The 21,304-nt window shown below is 43.2% G+C and overlaps 1 protein-coding gene across 1 annotated transcript in view; it reads left to right on the top strand.

Annotated features, from left to right (window-relative positions):
• The window catches only part of RTN1 (reticulon 1), a 227,166-nt gene that overhangs the window by 129,597 nt on the left and 76,265 nt on the right, over nt 1-21,304 (top strand). The window contains exon 3 of the mRNA XM_019451653.2: nt 750-1,478. Coding sequence (XP_019307198.2) covers nt 750-1,478 — 729 coding nt within the window. The remainder of the gene's footprint in view (nt 1-749; nt 1,479-21,304) is intronic.

Raw genomic sequence — 21,304 nt, 5'->3', positions numbered from 1 at the left:
GAATGATGGTGGGCTCCACCATCCATTAGAAGCCCAGGGGGGATTGTGCATTATGGTAATCTTCACAGCCTGCTTAGTAGAACTGGCAAAACCTTTCTCTTATATTGCCCTACTTTGTTACACGTTTCACTAAAAATGAGTAAAAGTATTGATTCTTATGGCAAATGTAAAGCTCAGAAGTCATTGTGTCCAGACTAAGGGGCTAAGGGACTTAGGGTCCAGACTAAGCTTTCTTTGCTCACTGAAGGAGGCAACATGAAAAGCAATGGACAAGGAGTAATGGATGATGTTCAGATTTGTTGATATTGGTGGGCCACATTAGAGAGTTATATACGTCAGATTACCTGATGAAATTTGTGAACTTGGAACACTTCCCTGAGAGAAGGTATCAGAAATTAAAACCATGACTTCCAGGATGTTTGCCACATTGAAAGAGAAAAACCAACCGAGGTGCTGTTGCTAAGAAATTGCTTTGTCATTTTTTTTTAAGTAGCTAGATTAAGATAGATAGGTATGTAAAGCGCTGATTAATTGGGCCATAACAGTAATTAGCCTTCTCCTTCAGGTGGCCTGCCTTTTCAGCATAGCCCTGCAAACAGACTATTTTTGTGCTAATGAGATAAATGTGTTTCTCCAGCAACAAGAAAACATCTTCCCTAATGGAATTTTGTTTTATTTCTTCTCTCTATGTCCATCTGTCTGTCCGTGTGCGTGCCTCTCTGGCTCTTTTTTGCTTTGTGGGACCACAGAACCATCTGCTGCAGAATCCCAGGGAAAATGCAGCATCTCCGAGGACGAGCTGATCACTGCCATTAAAGAAGCAAAGGGGTTATCCTATGAAACGGCGGAGAGCCCACGGCCGGTAGGCCAGGTGGCCAGCAGGCCCGAGGCCAAGGCCAGGTCCGGGCTGCCGGCCATCCCCAGCCCCCTGGACCACGAGGCCAGCAGCGCCGAGTCGGGGGACTCGGAGATCGAGCTGGTGTCCGAGGACCCGCTGGCCGCCGAGGACGCGCTGCCCTCGGGCTACGTGACCTTCGGACACGTGGGCGGCCCGCCGCCGTCGCCCGCGTCGCCGTCCATCCAGTACAGCATCCTGAGGGAGGAGCGCGAGGCCGAGCTGGACAGCGAGCTCATCATCGAGTCATGCGACGCGTCCTCTGCCTCGGAGGAGAGCCCCAAACGGGAGCAGGACTCGCCCCCGATGAAGCCCGGAGCCCTGGACGCCATCCGGGAGGAGCCCGGCGCCCGGGCCGAGGAGGGCGCGCCCGGCCCCTTCCCCAAGTTCCCCTCGGCCGCCCCCCAGACCGGCCCCGAGCTGCCTTCCGGGGACCGGGCTCCGGCGCCCGACGGGCCCGCGGCGCAGCAGCGCAAACCTGCGGAAGCCACGAGCTCCGGTCCAAGCCCGGCGGCCGCCCAGGGCCCTGAGCCGCGGGGTCCCGGCGTCGCGCCTCCTCTGCTGTTCTTCAGTAAGCAACAAGGTAAAGTGACGCTTTCCTCATTGAAGCGACTTGTCTGCGCAGTAGTGTTCTTCCCCTGGGTGCTCCTAGGTACTCAGCCTGGCCTGGCTGGTCGACCAGTTGCCCAGAGAACAGCCAGGGGAGAAGGGTGAGGAGATGACGAAGAGAGCGGGCTTCCCAGCTGGGACTTGCGTGGGAGGCACGTGCTCCAGGGGGCCGCGCTGCGCTGGCTCAATCCCCGCCCCTCCCCAGTGATGAGCACTTTTGTGGACGCGCCTGGATATCCTGAATGAAGGGAATGTGTCCTTGCTTTCATCCCGGGGTTGGATTTCCTCACTTGGGAAGGGTGGGTGTTTTGTGATTGTCAAGGCTCATTTCCAATCTCCCACCCCTCAGTGATGGAGAGTGGCTGCATCGACCCATCATTAGCACATCTATTTCGCACCCAAATTCGCACCCATTTAAATGGCCCCGGTAGCATCTCAGCACCTTCCTCTCTCTTACCCAGGGAACAAGGCATTTGGACCTTGATAAAGGTTTTTGTGTCCCAACTAGTCAGGAAAGACAGGGACCAAAGTTAACGCCAGAATTTCTCTTGTTCTTCGAGCAAGACCTAAGTTGATTTTTAAAGTCACATATAATTGAGGATGATTTTAATTTGGTCGTTATAATCTTCCTGTGAGAAATTTTCCTGTGAGTTGAAGACTTCAAACGGGCGAGAAATGGAAGTCGTTTTGTGTTACAGATATTTGTACGTGAAGAGCGTGTAGCATTCTTCTTCCCAAATCATCGACTACACCTGACTGCAGTTGTGTTACAGAATTCAGAAAGGAATCAAAGAGTCAGTGAATAAATTAAGCCCTGTGCCTTCTAGTTCATGGGCTGCATTGAGGGAAAGGAGGGAACCTCTCTCCAGCTCCTGGGTGGAGAACACCCAGGTAGAACTTTAAAACAAACCCTAAAAGCACAGCTTTATTCAAAGTCCCCTTCCACCCATCTCCTCTGCTTGTCACTTCTTTAGGAGTATTTTGCCTTTGCGGGTAAATGATTTCAAGAGTACACCCTCCTTCCTGTGTATATGCTAACCCAGTGATCTTGGTGGTGATTAAAGTGCTTCATATAAAAATAGAGGGCAAAATCTTTCCCATTATAGATTGAAAGCTAGCTTCTAAATTCTTTAAAATTAACACATTGGAACAGGGGAATCTAGAGGGATGTAATAAAAAGATAACCCTGCTTCATGGTTACTGGTGGCTTAGACACATGGCATTATCATGTAGGGGCTGATATAACTGACTTTCAATTTCCCAAATAACTCTTCCCTGAGAGTTTAAAGTATATTTAGTGTGTGCAATAGTGAGGATATTTGATGACATTTAACAGTGGCAGTGTGTGTTTGTTGGGTGAATATTGAAACCAATTTGGATTCTTTTCCTACCACTCTGACCGTGATGGGGATGGACCCTGAAACTTGCAGGGAGCCCTGGGGAATAGCATAAGCACACACCCTGTGCCATCCCTTCCGGTCCTGAAGCAGTTGAGCTTGAGTCTTGCTGAACCTGAGTTCCTATCACTGTACTTCAACAGACCCGTGTTTCCATTTTATCCCCTAAATAGCATCCCTGAAATAGTCACCATGTGTGCAGCGCTGTTCAAGTATATATATTCTCAAAAGCAAATAAATTGGGAAGCTAATAAGGAGAAAATTGAATTGTGCAGGCCCATTTCTCTCCCTAGTAAATCTGAGAGATAAGTGTGACAGCTGGGACTGACTGAGTGACCAGACGTCTCATGAAGAGCTAAGGCGATGGACAACCGCAGCTGTGAATGCAAAGGCTTCCGAGCCAATTCTAGTGTCATTCTAATCTCTGTGCAAGTTGCCCCATATGGCTTGGACCCTCTGCTGCCAAGTTCAGACATTAGAGAGAAGAGAGTGGCAGTCTTTTCAAATGATTCAGGCATGCCAGGGTGAATAACCTCTGCTCTCTGCACCGAGGGGTCCTTTGAAATCCAGTCTCCTGCTGAAACTTACCGCTCAGCTGCATTATGTATAAAGAGAGTCTAAAAGGCCTTTCTGGGGCAGCCAAGCACCCGAGGTCTTGGGCGGATGACTCAGCGCTGCCAGCATGTTATCTGAGCTCTGAGGTTCCGCCTTGTCTCACCTGCTCCATCTCAGCAGGTGAGAGGATCAGTGCTGCCCAGCATCCCCCAGGCCGTTCTTAATCACTGTCAGTGGACAGTAGGATTGTGCTCACGTCAAGCAGGACTCTGTCAGCAGTAAAGTCAGGTCAGCTTCTGTGGTTTCCTGCTCTTGCCCACTGAAGCCTCTGGCCGAATGAGTGCATTCAAGTTCAAGTATTCACAGCATGCTCATCTCCCTGGCTTTGGAGCCATGTTGCTGAGGCTGAACTAAGTTGCAGAAAGGTCCAGAAATATTTATTTAGAATAAGGTTTGGCAAATACCTGATGGCATCGTAATATGTACTGTCAAGGAGTTTCAGGGTTTACTGGTGCACACGCCGTGATAAGGTTTATTTTTGGATCTTTTTGCCCTTCAGAGGCCTCTAGAGCTATTGCACCGGAGGCGAAATACAGTTTGTCATATTCCAGTTCCCTTCCTCTGTGCACCCTTGAACTTCTGCTGCCCTATAATTCTGCTCTCCCACGCCTTCCAGGAAGGTCTGTGAGGAACATCAGAATCTGAGAACATGGATAAGTTTTCATTGCCGCAAGGTTGACCCTGACTGTTAGGAACATCTGAGTGAAAAGCCAATGAAGAGATTCTCAATAAAACACTGATACCCAATGTGACTCATCAGGATGTATGTGTGGTATTTACCAAACCTGTAGATTTTTTTTTTTATCAGTGTTCCTCATGGTTCACCTTCTAGGGAACACATTTTTGGGAAATAGTGTTCTCTTCCTACTCACGAACTCCCTACATTCTGATTTCTTTACCTTGCAACTCAAAAGTAGGGTGCTTGGACTAGCCATGTGAGTCTTATGTGACAGCTATTAGAAATGTCACTCCATCCCAGACCTACAGAATCAGAATCTGCGTTCTGACAAGATCCCCTAGTAATTCCTAGGTATGGCAGAGCTGGAGAAGCAGTGTTTTAGACTGTGGCAGCCAGCTTTCACATTCCTACCTGTAACCATCCTGATGAAAGTCACCAGTGATACCTTCTTGCCCCTAAAATGGCCTCTTTTGAATCTCATCTTTTTGTCCTCTCTGGTAATTTAATATCATCCTGCTGGCCAGTCCTGAAAACACTAGAGAGAAAGTGGTGTATGTTCAAAATAATACATTTAAACTGCACAAAATAGTGCAAAATAAAAGTTACAGTCCCCCTTCTCCACCATCCTGATCTAATTCTCAGAGATAATCATAGGATTTTGGTTTGGTTTTGCCATTCCTGTTCCTTTCAGAAACTTTCTTGACGTATTTGGGCACATACAATTTGTTACCGCACAAGTGCTATCACATTGAACTGACTGCTTTGTAACTTACTTCCTGTAACAGTAAATTCCACGACAATCCCCACTCTCGTGAACATTGTTCTCTCCTTCTCGGAACTTTTTCCTCCTTATTTCCCTGATGTTTCCCCTTCCTGCTCCACCCCTTACTCTCTGACCTCTTTTCTGATCTTTTTTGCCACCTTCCTTCCAGGTCCTGTCTTGCCTCTGAGTTCTGTCCCTGTCTTTCTTTGTCCCTCATTTCCTTGCTGTCCCCCACACAGGTTTTTAGCCACTGCCTTTGGTGCCCCACCTCACAGATCTCTGGCTTTGGCGAATTCTCCTTAGCTCCACGCCCATTTCCCCACTGTTGGCTGGACATCCCATAGACCCTCCAAATGTAATATGTTGATGTTATTTGTCAAACTCTGCTCCTTTCCTTCCTCTGTGCCCTTCCTGAGCTGATGACAGGTTATCATTTGGGCTTCACGTTGGCTTGAACATTCAGATCGGGTCTAGATCTAAATAAAGACTCCCTAGCCTGAGACAAGGTTAAAAGTGCAACCTGAATGTAAACACTTCAGTGGAAGTCTTGTGGTAGTGTTTGGTTATAAAATTATCATCCAGATGATCCAGAATGTTCTTAATAGTTGAACGATTATCAAAATAAAAACTACAAAATGTAAAAATCCTCTTTGTGGCACTCTTAAGAAGGCATCCAGTGATACCAGTTTGAGAAATACCAGGTTAAGCCAATGGTCCTCAAAGTGTTGCCTGAGCACCAGGTTTCTCAGAATCTCCTAGAGTACCAATTAAAAAATGCAGGTTCCCACTCTGCCCATACCCCAGAACTACAGAATCAGAATACGCCAGGGCATAAACCTGTACTTTTAATGAGCGTGCTGAAGAGCATTCTGGTTATAAGAAGATGAGCCGGGCAGCCCAGACCCGTAGTAAAAAAACACCTTGGTGAATGTGCCCCTAGGTATATGTTGCTTTTTAATTAGAGAGACTGAGGGGGCTCTCAGCTGCTTCCATCCCTTCTCATGCCCCGGGAAGCAGGCCTCTGCACCTTTTCTCTCTGTGGACACCAGCTGCAGCAGCTGGAGCTTGCCGGGCTCTGCCCCTCATGGTAGGGAAACGCTTCTCTCTTCCCTGGGGGAGTGATTTGCAGGAAGGCTACCAGATGGAGGTCTTCTAAATAGACCTAACATTTATGATGTTTATTATTGCTTCTCATTATTAGGCCAGATATTGCTTCTGTCCTAAAACATTTGAAGAGAACCAAAATAAGTGTGACCCACTTACTTTTCTTCCCGTAATTCTAAGCAAAAAAAAAAAAAAAAACCATCTTCTAGTCCCATATTTTATTTGCTTTCATGAGACTGAATTCATAAGTCAGGCTGTCAAGATTCCTGGAGAGTCGCTACCTTTCACAGCGCACATTTCAGAATCATTCTGAGGACTTAGGCCCCTTCCCTTGTAGCGGCTGCCCCCGGCACCAGCTTTCAACAAGACGGACCTGGTAGCTGCTGGATAAAGTTTGGCTTCTGTGAGGATGAATGCAATGTAATACTTAGATGGAGACACTGAGCCTTCCATCTCAGACTATTCACAACAATTAAGCTACTTTTATGAGACTTTGCCCCGCGATAGAAGGTGCTGTCCTGGCCTAGGCATCCCAAACGAGACTGCCTGTAAGCCGCTCACCTCACTGCCTTTACCTTCTGAAGTAGTCACAAGGCAAGCATTGGCCCAGATTGCATATTGATCTATGATTTTTTTTTTTAATTTTTTTTTTAACGTTTATTTTATTTTTGAGACAGAGAGAGACAGAGCATGAACGGGGGAGGGGCAGAGAGAGAGGGAGACACAGAATCGGAAGCAGGCTCCAGGCTCCGGGCCATCAGCCCAGAGCCCGACGCGGGGCTCGAACTCACAGACCGCGAGATCGTGACCTGAGCTGAAGTCGGACGCTTAACCGACTTAGCCACCCAGGCGCCCCTTGATCTATGATTTTTAAATGGTGACTTCAGAACACTGGGGAGATTTTTTTTCAGGCTTGGATGGAATTGCTCCACCCCTTGGTGGCCCCAGAGCCTATTCTTTCTAGTGACAGATATTCTTTGATACTTCAGTAGGGTGTGTATAATAAAGATCTGATATTCTGATTACATCTCTGTTATATTTCAGTGTCATTTTTGGGGACGTAGTAAACCCCAACTCCCTAGTAAATTTTGCCTGGGCACAGAGTGGAGCATAGATTCGCTCCTAAGATGGATTCAGGTCAACCTTGAACTTGCCTGTAGAGACAGAGTTCACAGATGGCAAGCATTATGGTGCCTCTAAGAAATAATGACCCTGTTAGATGGTGATTCTGATTCATCATCCAGCTCTTTTACCACTCACGTAAATCATCCTTTCTTGCTGATGTAATCATGCAGCTTGGAGGATATAACTCACATACTTCTAATTCTCAGAGCCAAGACCTGCTCCAGGGTATTCCCCGCCCCTTTTAAATGCTAACCTCACCTTCCACTGAAGTCTGGATGAGATACTCACAGATATAGTCTCTGCATTTCTGGATTCTATCTTTGCAACCCCACAAAACACTCTAATACAGAATGAAATAAATTTTACTGAATGTATGCCAGCCTTGCAAAAGCAAGACGTTACCAATTCATTTATCCTTCTTTTGAGTCAACCAATAAGGTATACTACATGCCTGATGCTGTCCATATAATGGTGACTAAGGCAGACATGAATCCACCTTTGTGGGCTTACACTGGTGGGGAGGAAGGGTTTCGATGAAAAAGGAAATCAATAGAATGATGTGTATGAGAGTGAGAGTTTCCTGGTGGTAGTGACACTTAGATAGGAAGGTCAGAGAAGGAGGAAATTGCGTAGTCCACTATCGTAGGAGATTATTCAAGAGGGGCTTCTGGGTGGCTCAGTTGGTTAAGTGTCTGACTCTTGATTTTGGTTCAGATCATGATCTCATGGTTGTGAGATCCAGCCCCACATCAGGCTCTGAGCTGACAGTGCAGAGCCTGCTTGGGATTCTCTCTCTTAGTCTCTCTCTGCCCCTCCCCTGCTCACGTGTGCTTGCTCACTCTCTTTCAAAATAAATACACATTTAAAAAAAAGAGAGAGAAATAATTAAAATTCCAAATAACAGAAAATACCAAGCCCAGAGGCAAGAAAGTTCTGGGGTCATTCTAGAAACTGAAAAAAAATGTCTGTGTAGATAGAGTATGGGAGGCAAAGGGGACAGTGACAAGAAGTGGGATTGGAAGGTTGGCAGTGCCCTTTCATACCCAGACCAAGGTGCAGAGTTTGGTCTTTATATCAAACATTGCAGGAAGCCACCAAAAGATTTTGAAACTTGGAAGTAACATGACCTGCTTTCCATTTTTTTGAGGTCACATTGGCTGTTGTAGGGGGGAAAGATTGGAGGAGGACACGTATGGAAGCAGGAAGGCTGATTAGGAAGGTATTGCAGTAGTGGGGGCATGGGATGATGGTGACTGGGAGAGAGTGGTAGCAATGCAGGTGGAGAGGAATGGATGGATTTGAGGTGGATTTTGGAGACTGACTTCATAGGACTTACTGATGCATTGGATGGGTGGTTGCAGTGATCTTATTGCCAACACCTCTCAGTTCCATTTCAGTTTTCCGTCACCATAATGATTACAAGTAGATGCAAAAAGATTTACAAAGGGAAAAATACCCTAAACTTTGATGCTGTCATTGAATCTGTGTTTTTGTGTCCGCTGCTAGAAACCATCCATTTGGCTGATGATGGCACTGAAATACTCTCACAGTTTGAGCTGTATATCTAGTATATTTCCATGGCCAAGCAGCTGAGGGCCTAATGGTCATCAGTGTGTTTAGATGACAGGGATGTTTGGGTGGCTGGGGCTGGAACTGAAATGAGGGTCAAATATGGTACCTGTGGAGATTAAATAAGGCATGTAGTTAGGTGGGCAGGGATTGTGGACAAGCAAATCAGTTATTTAAATAGAATTAGATAAGAGGCACCTGGGCAGCTTGGTTGGTTGAGCGTCTGACTCTTGATTTCAGCTCAGGTCATAATCCTAGGGTCGTGGCATCAAGCCTTGCATCAGGCTCGGCACTGAGTGTGGAGCCTGCTTCAGAATCTGTCTCTCTGTCTCTCTCTTTCTCCCTCTGCCCCTCTCCCCTCCTCATACTCTTCCCCACCCCCTGACTTCTCTCTAAAATAAAAATAATTAAAAAAATAGAATTAGATACAAGGTTGGGTAGAGGCTGGAACTCATAAAAGCTTCAGAAATCCTGAAGTACAGTCCTAAATATGAATAAAAATTATACTAACAAGCAAACTTGTTATACTAACTAGCAAAGAAAAGATAGTACCCTGGCAGAGAGCAGAGGTTAAAGTCAGAGGAAAGGTAGCTTTAAGGTAAACCCTCAAATTGGGTCTGAAGGAGGGACAAGCATTCCACTGGGTGTAGTTACCTCAGCCCAAGGCTATGGCTGACTGTGGGCTTTGTCTGTGATTACTCAGTGCTTCGGAGTCAGTAGGCTCTGTAATAGTCCTTCTGAGTTTTAAATGACCTACGCTTGAGGCAGTAGTCCTCCTGTGCCTGGTGAAGTATTGATACAGGAACTTTCTCTCTCCTTGTGGAAATTTGGGACACTTGGTAGGGAGAAAGGATTAGGTGCTCAGTGGAACTGTTTGCTTCTTGTCGACAGTGTTTCTCAAAGTGTTGTTGGTAGGCCATTTATGTCAGAAACAAATTTGTTTTTTAAAATACAAATTCCTAGGCTCACCCCACGGTCTCCTAGTGAGGGGCTTGAGGAATCTGCTTCATTAAGTAGCTTCCAGTGAATCCTAGGCACACCAGAATTGGAGAATGATGAGGGAATTTTGAGGAATTATGAGGCTGAACTTTCAGAACACTCAGAGTAATCTTTGGCAATTTTTTTCCTGTAGTGCCCCAACTTCTTCAGGGCTTGAGCCAGAATCCTCAAAGTTGGCTTTTCTGTTTGGGCTTAGAGATTAATTAAAATGGTTCTTGTATGGAGTTTAGAATGAAGATAATACTGTTAACTCTGAGACTTCCACCTCCTCATGGGAGAAGGGGAGGGGAGGTCATGTGAGTCTTACCAGCTCACTCTGGAGGATGCTTCTAACATCTCCCGACCTCACAAAGCCTCCAGAACAAAGACCCCAGAAGGACATGGTGGGAACACAGACAGCTAACCATTCACATTCCCAGTAGTGTAGGGCCTCCTCAGTCAGAAGAGTCCCCCAGGTGGCCTCTGTTTATAGCTTGGAAAATTCATGGAAGAGAAAAAAGGCCTGAGGGTGGAGTTGGGCTGTATACTACCAGGCACAGTGAGGAGTTACAAGCTTGATCTCATACAAGATAAAAGATTTCACTACCACTAATGATTCAGTTCAAAGCTGCATATTCTGGTAAATATAGCATTCTGGCTTAAGTCTTCCCTTCTGGCAGTTATTTTCTTACAACTCTTGGCTGAGCACTGAAAGCATGGGGGATTTTTCTACACACAAACTAGTAGCAAAAGCAGATTATGTGTTCCCAAACTAATTCTTTTACTTCCAAACTCACTTTTTTTTTTTTTTTTTACCAGCCCCTAACGTCTCAAGGAGATTTGATTCTACACCTTAAAAATGCAGAGGAAATTAAGTAAAGCAGAAGAGTGGTTTTTGTATTCATTATCTCAACTGAGTGTTAATGTCTGTTGCCATCCAGTGGTTGTGATGAAAATATCCAACCTTTACTTTTTAGCCTCATCTCAAACTGCCAGGATTTCAAATTTACAGATCTCTTGGGATATGATGTAAGAAAATATGTCTTTGATTGATTTTACAGTGGCCACTAAATGGCTAAATGGCTGGGCCATTTATGAGGTGATTGATCAGTTAAATTATTATCCATATTGGGGGGGGGGGGGGGAACCAGCACAAGGACAGTGTTTCAAAAGATATTCCTAAATGGGTAACCTAGTTTTTATCAGAATTAATTTTAAGCTATACCATTTGGCCTGTAACAAACACAAAATATAACATGATGTAGAATTTATGAACCATAGTTTCCTACTAATTGGAGTTTTTGGATCAATGCCCTCATTTTAAATTGAAGTCAAAAACTTAGGTATAGTCAGTTGTTCCAAATGATATTTCAGGGGGAGAAGAACCAGGATTTGAAATAATATCTGATTGATTCGCATCTAGTGCCCTTTTCCAAATAAATTGATTTCCAAGTAGTTTAGTTGTTTTTAAGAAAATCTAAAAGTTTCTCTATGCCAAGTTACTTTAGAATATAAAGATGTAAGATTTATTATCATAAATGTATATGTACATAAATAGGACTTTTATAATAGTACACGATATGTGCGGCTAGGTCAAGTGTTATCTTTATCAGTCAGCTGGAAATTCAGTCCAGTACCCTGGAAAGGATTTAATTTTTCTTTAATTTTAGGCTAGCCAACTGATAATGAATCAATTTTACATAAAGTCATAGTTTTCTCTAAAGTTGGAAATAAATCATATCATAAGTAATTTGATTCTAGATAATTTTGATATGGGTAAAATGGCCTCATTGTCAATTTGTCCCTTTTATTTTCTTACTCTTCCCCTTTGTTTGAGTCCACATTTTTATGCCCTTTTATATTCCTCTGAACAGAATCTTGAAATTCAGGGTAGATTTTTTTATATTCTGCAAAGATGTGCTCTAATTTCAAAGCCAAAAATCCTGGCTTTGACTTTGATTTCTAAAACTTTTCATGGTTCACATTCTCATTCTTGTGGACACCACACCTTTCCCTCAGATCCCATTAGTGTGTCTAAGAACACAAAAGGACTCCTTGATTGAGAAATCCCCGAGCCAAACCCTAGAAGCTGAGGGCAAAATCCTCTTGAAGAGACACTTTTTGGATTTCAGTGTTACTGTTCATGGGTCACATCTGGACTGTTATGCCTCTAGGATGATACAGATCATTCACTTGAATTGTAAGTTTTATACCTCCAACTGTACATAATATTTGCCCTTATAATTTATATGATGACTATTTTGTGATAGGTAAAGACAGATTTTCTACCACGTTGATACATCCTCTTCCGTAGTACAGTCATTGCTGGGAAGTGGCTTCTCAGTTCGGCATTGCATTTCCCAGCCTTCCTTGCATCTAGGTGAAGCTATGAGCCTCATTCATATCAATAGAGTGTGAGTGGAAGTGAGATGGGTCACATCTGGGGCAATGTTGAAGACACAGTTGTACCTTGTCCTTGAAGGCTCTACAGCTAGGGAATGACAAAGGGAAAAGAAGCGAGGTCCTGGACCAGCTACCTGGAGGAAATCTGCTTGCTAATGCACTCCATGTTGATCGATTACATTAGCTCAAAATAAATTTCTCCCATGGTGAGCCACTGAAATTTTGGGGTTGTTACTATAGCTAGCCTCATCCTGACTGATATGATAACATGGAACATGAGGTTGAGAAAAGCCTACAGTTAGAACATATGTTGGAACACGTGTCCCATAGCTGCACAATTTTATGTCTTGCTTCTCCTTCTCTATACCTATTTTGTACTCTCCTCTACTGATGTTGGTCAGTCCTTCTGCCAGAATTACTGGTAGCATAATTCTGATCCTGTTTGAAAAAGACAATCCTGTCCTCAAGACATTGTGTTGCAACTTAGTGAAATATTGTCAGAAAAATGGAAGAGATCTTTAATAACCGCAGGATGAGTAGCTGGTGCCCTCTGGAATTGTGCAAAGTAAGAAGTAGCCCTCGTGGTGACCATCAGGTTCACCAGAGCAAAAGCATATAAAGTTTTTGTGAGATAAACTGCTGGGAGAACTAGAAAAGTCCCTCTGCCTAGCGCTAGCCCCAGGCAAAATTGGGACATAAACACAGTATCTTGGGGTCCTCTACCTCCCACCACTCTCGCATCCTTCACCTCAACACTGTCCTTCAGCTACTTGAAGGCTCCCAGTGCTCCTGAGGTCTCCTTGCTTCCCTTTCAAAACATGCATTCCCTATATTCCTTATCCTCAGAGTCCTTCATGCTTCCCATTTCTTAGGGTGTACTATACAGGTTTAATTTGATAAACCAATTCTTTTTCATGTGTTAGTGAGCTAGTGTATGATTCCTCCTATGCAGCAGATCTCCAGAAGGCTCTGAAGGAAGGAGCCACCTTAGGGTAAGTCTAGTCCACTGTTTTAGGGAGTAGTTTCCTCAGTCCAAGACTCCATTCCCAGTAGTATATGTTCTGAAACACAAGCATATTAGACTCTGGAATAAACTAGGATGCCTTTTCTAAATTTGCACTGCATATGTACCAGGAGAACTACATCCTAGTGTGGAGATCAGTTCATTGTTGCCTGAGTGTGTGATCTCCATCCTAGTGTGGAGATCAGTTCATTGTTGTCCTCTAAGAATTGGGATCCTCAATTAGAATTAGAGCAGGATCCCTGAGCCAGGCCTAAGGTCCTTCCCTCTCCAGTGGCCCCTTGTCTGGATTCCCCTTCTCTGGATTCTGTATGATTTTGGTTGTATATCCTTGTCTTCACTGGGACAAGGACTCAGGGGCCAGCTGGGTTTGGATCCTGTTCCACCACTTACTACTAGCTGTGTAATTTGGGGCAATTTAACCTGTCCGCACTTCAATTTTTTTCATCTGTTCAAAGGGGAGAATAGTACATGCATCACAGGATTCTTGTGAGGGTTAATTGAAATCATAGGTTAAGTAATTACTCTCTCATTTTATTACTATTTAAATATTTATGTTAATAATAATTATACAATGAGATAGGACTTTGGAAGAATCTAGCCCAGTTACTAATTTAATGCAGGAATTCTTTCTACAACATATTCTTTCATAAAATTTCAATTAATAAGTTTATAGGTTTTCTTCATATGTCACAGTTTGATTGGCTGCTTTCCAGTGATTTATAGGAAGTTGACTTGATCTCACTAATAAGCTCCTTCCCAAGCATATTGTGGGACAGGTTGCTTCTGGGAAGGCTTTTTAAATCCAGCTGGCCCAATTTATCTTCTTCTGTTAAGTGTTGATTTTTTTACCCAAAATATATATGCTTAGGTCCCACCCTAAATATCCCAGAGTATAATCTTTGCGTGTAACATCCGTATATCAGAATTTTTTAGAATCCCCCAGGGTGATCTAAAATGCCCATGTAAGGTTTGAAGCCACTGAGTTGACCCCAACTGTGGTATGCAGTTCCCTGAATCTTCAGTCCCATTTGTTTTTTCCCCCCAGGCTTCGGCATTTATAGTTTTCTGACTCTGTCAGGCCATATTGGAGTAACAAACCGCCAAATCTCAATGGCTTAGCTCAACAAATATTTACTTCTAGCTCCTACAGAATCTGCTGCTAGTTGGTGGGGACTCTTCTTTGTCCAACTACAAAGAGATCCAAGCTTCTTCTCTTCTATGCTACCGAATATCAACGTATGGTTTCCCAGGTCACCATGGTCACCATGACAGAAGAGAAAGCTGGAGGGGCACGCTCGTTCTTCACAGCTTCCTCCTGGAAATGATACATTTAAGTTTTGCTACCATCCATTGGCCAGAATTAGTGACATGACTCTCTACTGATGCATGGGACACACTAGAAATTCAATGAGCATGAAGTGCTTATCACAGACCTCTTGAACAAATATCTCTTGTTTTAGAACTTCATAGCACTTACCATTACTTACTATATTATACAGATATTTGTTTGTTTATTTATTGCTTGTTGCTACCATGTAGATTTTAAGTTCTTTAACATCACACACTTTGATTTGCTGCTGTGTCTCCAGTGCCTACAATGGTGTCTGGTAAATAGTAGGGACACACCAAACATTTGGTGAATAAATGAATAGTGACACCAGACACATAGGTGAAGACACTGGAGTATATTATGGGATTTTGTTGTATGTCAGTGTGTTTTATAGCTGTGCTCTTTCCCAAGAGCTCATTTAAATGTTATTGAGTCCAGTGAAAGGTTAAAGAATAATAGGCCAATTAAGTAGAGAATACTGTGTGTGGATCCCCTACTGTTATTCATGAAGAGCATTTACCTCTTGGCTGTGCACTCCTGGAGTGATCAGCTCAGGAAAGGGCAAACGGAGTCAGCAGAGAAAGATGCTTTTCTGCGGTTCAGCTGACATAGCCAATAACAGATTTGAGTTGACAAAGCAGAAGGTGACGACATCACTGTAGGCCTGTGTGCAGCCTTTCTTTGCTGAGCCTATGGAATTTGTACAAGTCCGGTCTATTGAAACTTTATAACCCCCATAAAATGGGAAAACTTTCTGTGGTGAATGCTTCTTGTTATTTTGAACGCAGCAGAACCCAATTTAAAAGCAGGACTTGTTATTAAGGTTGGTGTGGAGACAGGCAGTATTATGGGGTGACTAAGGCATGAGCTCTGGAATAAGACAGATATGGGTTTGAACCCCAGTCTACCAGTTGCTGACCTAAAATTTCCCAAGCCTCATCTGTAAAATGTGGCCAATAATTCCTACTCTTAGAGTTGGAATGAGATTCAAATTGAATTCATTAAATGATGTTTTAAGGGGCTTAGGTTAGTAGAAGACCGGCACATTGTAAATGGCAGCAGTTATTACCACGTTCCATGGCTGGATCATGTTTTCTATACTAGATAAGGCTGTACACCCCAGCTATAGTCAGTAATGGGAGTTGCCAAGGATACGAGAAAATGTGAGGCAGTGGGGATGGGCTCCCCTCAGTGAATCAGCCTCCTAGTCTTGGAGGCTGGCAGTATGGCAAGCCTCTCTAGCACAGTGGTGGCAGCCCAGCCATGCACCTGAGCTCCATCAGCAGCCCATCCATCTTCCTTCTACACAGTCAACATTACTGTTCCCCAGGATGGGGAGGATCTGAGTGGGCTGCTTCATCACCATCTGATGCTCACCTGTCACAGCCCCTTCTCAGGGACATTACTCCCCTTCATCAACGTTTAGTTCAAGCCACCAGCACAGGCTAGCAGGATGGATTCCTCCCAACACAGAAGAGTGACCAAGGTGGTAGCAGCTTTAGCAGAACCATTAAGGCTACTTTCCTTTAAAAGGGACTGAATTCACAGCAAGCTTAGAATTGCAGATTCTTCTTTCCCAATTCCCCAAGCGTAACTATGCACACAAAGACGATTCATCCCTATGATTTATTTTTATGGAAAGCTACTTTCTGAACAATCAGATTCTTTAGGAATATTTGAAATATTGTTTGGGGAAAAGGTTTAGCTATGTTGTCACGATGATAAACGTGGAATAACCTCTTTAAAATGGATAGGCATATCCTTGAGGGTGTGTTGCTTACATAAAATGCTTCAAATGACTGCCATTTCTCTCAAAAATCTCTTCCACTTCTGTTATATGCTCTCGGCAGTCCTAAGTAGGATGTAAGCTGGGCCTCCAATTCAGGGCAGTCTCTTCTTGTCTGCCTGGTCCCATATAGGCAGGTGGACTGGCACCCGGCAGATGGGATTTACACAGAAGTTCTGTCTCCGTCTCTGGAGTTTTCTTGTAATATCTTCCTTGGTTAATGCATTTTGCTTCATCTTTCTTTTCCACCAATTTCATACTTTCAAAAATAATTATGTATTAACTCCCAAAATCCATACAGGGTATTTCATAGGCACTGACAAAGACTTGTCATCCATAACCTAGTATGTATTTTAATTATCCTTTAGAGAAGACAGGGTTATGGTCAGCTCTTCAAACACTTAACTCTTATCTATGATTTGGAAATGAGTACTCCTGGTTCTTTTCAAAAAGCTATTTAAAAGAGGTTATTATAGAAAGTTGCATACAGATTGGAGAAAATACTATTATGAACTACCACATAAAGATAAACAAAATTTAACAGTCATTACCATTTTTGCACACTTGTTTCAATTGCTTTTGAGGGAAGCATTTTAAAATGAAGTTACAGCCATCAAGATATTTTACCTCTATATACTTTAGTGTACATCTCTAAAAATAGGAATTTTTACTTAGGTAACCATGGGACCATTGTTACATCTAATAAAACAAATACCTTCCATTATCTAATGCCCAGTTCGTATTCAAATTCTCTCAAGATTCCTCCAATTGTTTTTTCAGTTGGTCACTTTTTTTGAAAGATTTTATTTTTTAAGTCATCTCTACCCCCAATATGAGGCTCAAACCCATGACCCCAAGATCAAGAGTCACATGCTTTACTGACTGAGCCAGCCAGGCACCCCTTCAGTTGGTCACTTTTAATTAGCCAATGAGCAAATATCTCTCAGCTTTTATTTTTCCACTACGTTGCCTGTAATAACATGGAACAATGGAGAGTTCCTTTGGGTTGTATGTTATATGATGATCAGATGTATTTCCTTTCTTCCCAATATTTTATTATAAAAATTTTCAAACGTATGGAATAGTTGCAAGAGTTCTTCAGTGCACCTCTGTTTACATGGTACTATTTTTAATTCCTTCTCTGACTTGCTGAGGTGACTGAGACTGGATAGTGTCTATACCTCGGATTCAGTTAGACAGTGAATATTCTACGGCTTCTTTTTAGGTAGAAGCTTTAAATAATATTTGCAAAGCAGATAGATAGTGTACTTATTACTTTGCACGGTTTATAAATCTTGAGAGTATCTTCTTCTCCAACTGGCAGCCTGTAAATATTATTAAGCCTGACTTTCAGTTGACAGTACTTTCCTGGGGTATCCCCGGAGAGCCAGGTGCTGCACTGTGACAGTGGCACCACCATTGTGGGTTAAGTGAGAAAAATGACAAGCCACCCTAATACTGGAGCAATTGGAACAGGCAGTGTGTTTACACCTTATGCAATGTCAGTTGTATTTCAACATTATCCAAAAATATCATGCAAAGGTACTTGGAAAAGAGAAAAACAAATCTGGTTTCTAAAGCGTCTGTCTGAGGGTTGCTACTGTTGCTATGGAGATCAGAGAAGCAGATTTTCATGGCTTTACCACACTGAGCTTGTTTTTGAACAGATTCATGAGACTGTGGGCTTTTTTTCTCTCTCCTATTCTGGGTGGTTTTGTTAGACGTAACCTTGCCTGAATAATATTAACATATCACTTGTGTGAAAGCACATTAGATGCTAATGCTTGGAGTTGTTTTTAGCAGAGTGATTTAACAGTACAGGATTCGTTTTTTCATTTGAATGTTTTAAAATAGACTGACTCTCCTAATCAGCATTAACATAGAGCTCAGCTTGGAGCATAAGGAAATGCTAGTTTAATATTTTAGTGCCATCTGCTGTAAGTTTCATGGCATTCTACCCCATCTGGCTTATTTGCAGCAATCCCCACCACCACCTCCCGCCGCCACTTTCTTTTTTAGTCTTAGTAGAACGCAGCAAATCTCCTTCCAAATGTTTTATAATGATTGGCCCTGTTTCTTCCTACTGGTCACTGGATGAGGCTTCTGTCAGAGAAATATATTCCCTTGGCTCTAGGTGTCCATTTCCTGACGACTTCTGCTTCAGCCTAGTGGCTGCACGCATGCACGCGTGTGATAATTATCAAGCAGTTAACACATTCCTAGACCTCTCTGCTTTATCTCAAACGAATGCCTGACTCTTCGTGAGTGAACATTTGTAAATTCAGCAACATCACTAAATAAATAATTCTGGAGAACCTATCATGTGCTAGGCTCTTTCCTAGGCAGGGTGGGTGGTGGGAGGAGAGGAGAACAAAGCAGAGGCCCTGCTTGCATGGACCATGGAGTTCCGTTACAGGGAAGACTAGCAGTATCCAAGTGAACACATATATTACAGTGTCATGCAGTGGTAAGGGCTGTGAATTAAAAAATGAGGGTGGCAAAGCTACTTTAAATAAGATGGTTAAAGATGGATGATAGGATTAAAATATTGCAATGGACATCTCTAATGTATTACGGTTGCTAACAAGGACAACAGATGTGTCCTCCAAGCCTGTGCCTTGAGGCTCTTATTAAAGACAGATACTTATTGTTAGTCAATTATTTTTGAACATTAACCAGCAACATTGCACAGATGAAAAACAAATCTATTCTTTGAAAGCTGTCAGATTCTGCTATTGTGATGGAACTAGGTAAACTTTGGACTTGACTCAGGTTGACAGTTCTTTAATTCAGCGTACAGTTATAGCTTCTATATGTTGTCTAGTTCTTTGCTGGGTTCCATGGGGGACCATGGGCGGTTTTAAGCCAGGACCTGCTCTCCAGCAGTTGCTTTTCACTGAATACTTCAGCAACTCTCAACCTATCCAGGGGATAGAATAAATGCATACGGAACATTTAAGTAAAAATTCCAGGCACTGTTAAAATTAACTCTCTCTAGAAATGCTACCAATCTTAAGTGCAATCATGTTGGACGTCAGAGAAGAGAGAAGTGTTAAAATGTCCCATGCATCTCTCTTCACCTACCCTCTTTAAATGTCAATTTGAGCTGAACATTGAGCCCCATGGAAATTTCTAATATTCTGTAATTAGAAACAAAGGAGATTCTGAGGTAATTAGAACCTTGAGCAACCGATTGGATTCCTCTGTATGTGCGTGTGTGTGTGTGTGTACTCACATGGGCATTCATTCATTCAGGAATCAAGTCTCAGACACCTTATTACATGTGAGTGACTGGGCTGTGGCTGAGGGAGCTAAGATAAATAATGCCTACAGGTATTTGTAGGGACAAGGATACAGATAAATTAGTGCAATAAAGAGTTACAGGAACAACGAAGCTATACTTGTCCTAGCCCTGTCTGTGTTATTGATTTATGCTGCATTGGCTGAGATGCTATATGAGTATTCTGACCTTTCTGTGCCTCTTTTCTCATTTCTTAAAAAATCTGGGGCAGAGAGAAGTGTTAGCAGAATGATTCCTATCCCTTTCTTACCTTAAGGAGGAAGGTTGAATTGTTCCAAAGAGGTGAGAGTATTTGTTTTAGTTTACTGAAAAATAAGCCATATAAATAAAATCAGTTTTTAAAAATAGTTTATTTATTTATTTTGAGAGATTGTGGGGGAGGGACGGAGACAGAGAGAGAGAGGGAGAGAGGGAGAGAGGGGGAGAGAGGGAGAGAGGGAGAGAGAGGGAGAGAGGGAGAGAGGGGGAGAGAGAGAGAGAGAGAGAGAGAATCCCAAACAGGCTCCGTGCTGTCAGCACATGTCAGCACAGAGTCCAGCACGGGGCTCGATCTTATGAACTGTGAGATCATGATCATGACCTAAGCCAAAATCAAGAGCTGAATGCTTCACTGATTGAGCCACCCAGGTGCCCTTAGAATTCGTTTTTTATTAGCGGGAGTACCATTATCAGATGCTAAAGTGCTAGCACATCAGTGGGAGAGAAGCGAATGGTGAGAATGTTTTGTCTCCCTGTTTTCCTCTTTATACAATGTACATGGAGTTACTGGCTAACTTTAGAGACTCATTAGCCCTCTGTACTGTTAAATGTAAATGCCCACCTCAGTAGAGGCTGATGGCAGGGTAGCTGCAAATTGAGAGGCACGGGTGCTGTATGTACTCCCTCCTAAGTATGCAGTCTCTCCTGCCATGTGCCTGGGAGCCAGCGGTAGCCTGTGTGGAAGCAAGAGTAAAACTGAGTTTGGGAATAGGAGGAGGCTGTTAAGTGTCTTATTTATTTCCTACTCTCTGGAGTACTTTTAGTGTGATTTTTCTGGGCATAAAGGAGAGATTTAAGTCTGCCATATTACCCTTACTGTATATAAAATTTCCATCAGTTGAGTACCACTTTTCAAGGCCAGGAATATATTTGCTGGGCTAACTAAAAGCTGTAAATATGGCTTTTTGCTGAGTGTTTATATCGATGATCCAGCCCTCTGGTTATCCACTTCTCCTCCTTTTCCCCAATCCAATATGCTTGGTTGGCATCAGAATGACATCTCTCTGGTCTCTGGCACAGCCTTTGTGAGAGATGGATTTCCCTCCTAATCACAGCGTTGGGGAAGATCAGTGGAGGCAGCAGCAAGTCAAACTCCAGGACCAACAAGGGCTCTCCCCAGACGGTTTTATTGTCATTTCTATATCTTCTCTCCTCTCTTTCAGTAGCTGGCAGCTTGATTATTTCTCCATATTCCTTTACTTCTGTACTGTCTGCACAGGACAATGCTGCATTCAAAACAGAAGAACCCAGCCATCACTTTATTCCATCACAGGGACACCCTGTCATTGCAAACAAGGACTAGCGTGTAGATTCTAGTGACTCCCTGCCTTTGGAACTCTGAAAGCTGACTCTTTAAGTGCCAGCAGATTTTCAAAGCTCTATTTCTGTTTCTCCTTTTCCTGATGGCAGACCATATTGTACTCACTGCTCTTTCATTCTATCCTCACAAAGACATAAGGAGTAGTTT

This window comes from Panthera pardus, unplaced genomic scaffold (genome assembly GCF_024362965.1).
Source record: "Panthera pardus isolate Hobbes unplaced genomic scaffold, ASM2436296v1 HiC_scaffold_24, whole genome shotgun sequence".
Taxonomy (NCBI): Eukaryota; Metazoa; Chordata; class Mammalia; order Carnivora; family Felidae; genus Panthera; species Panthera pardus.
This window is presented reverse-complemented; position numbering and strand designations above follow the sequence as displayed.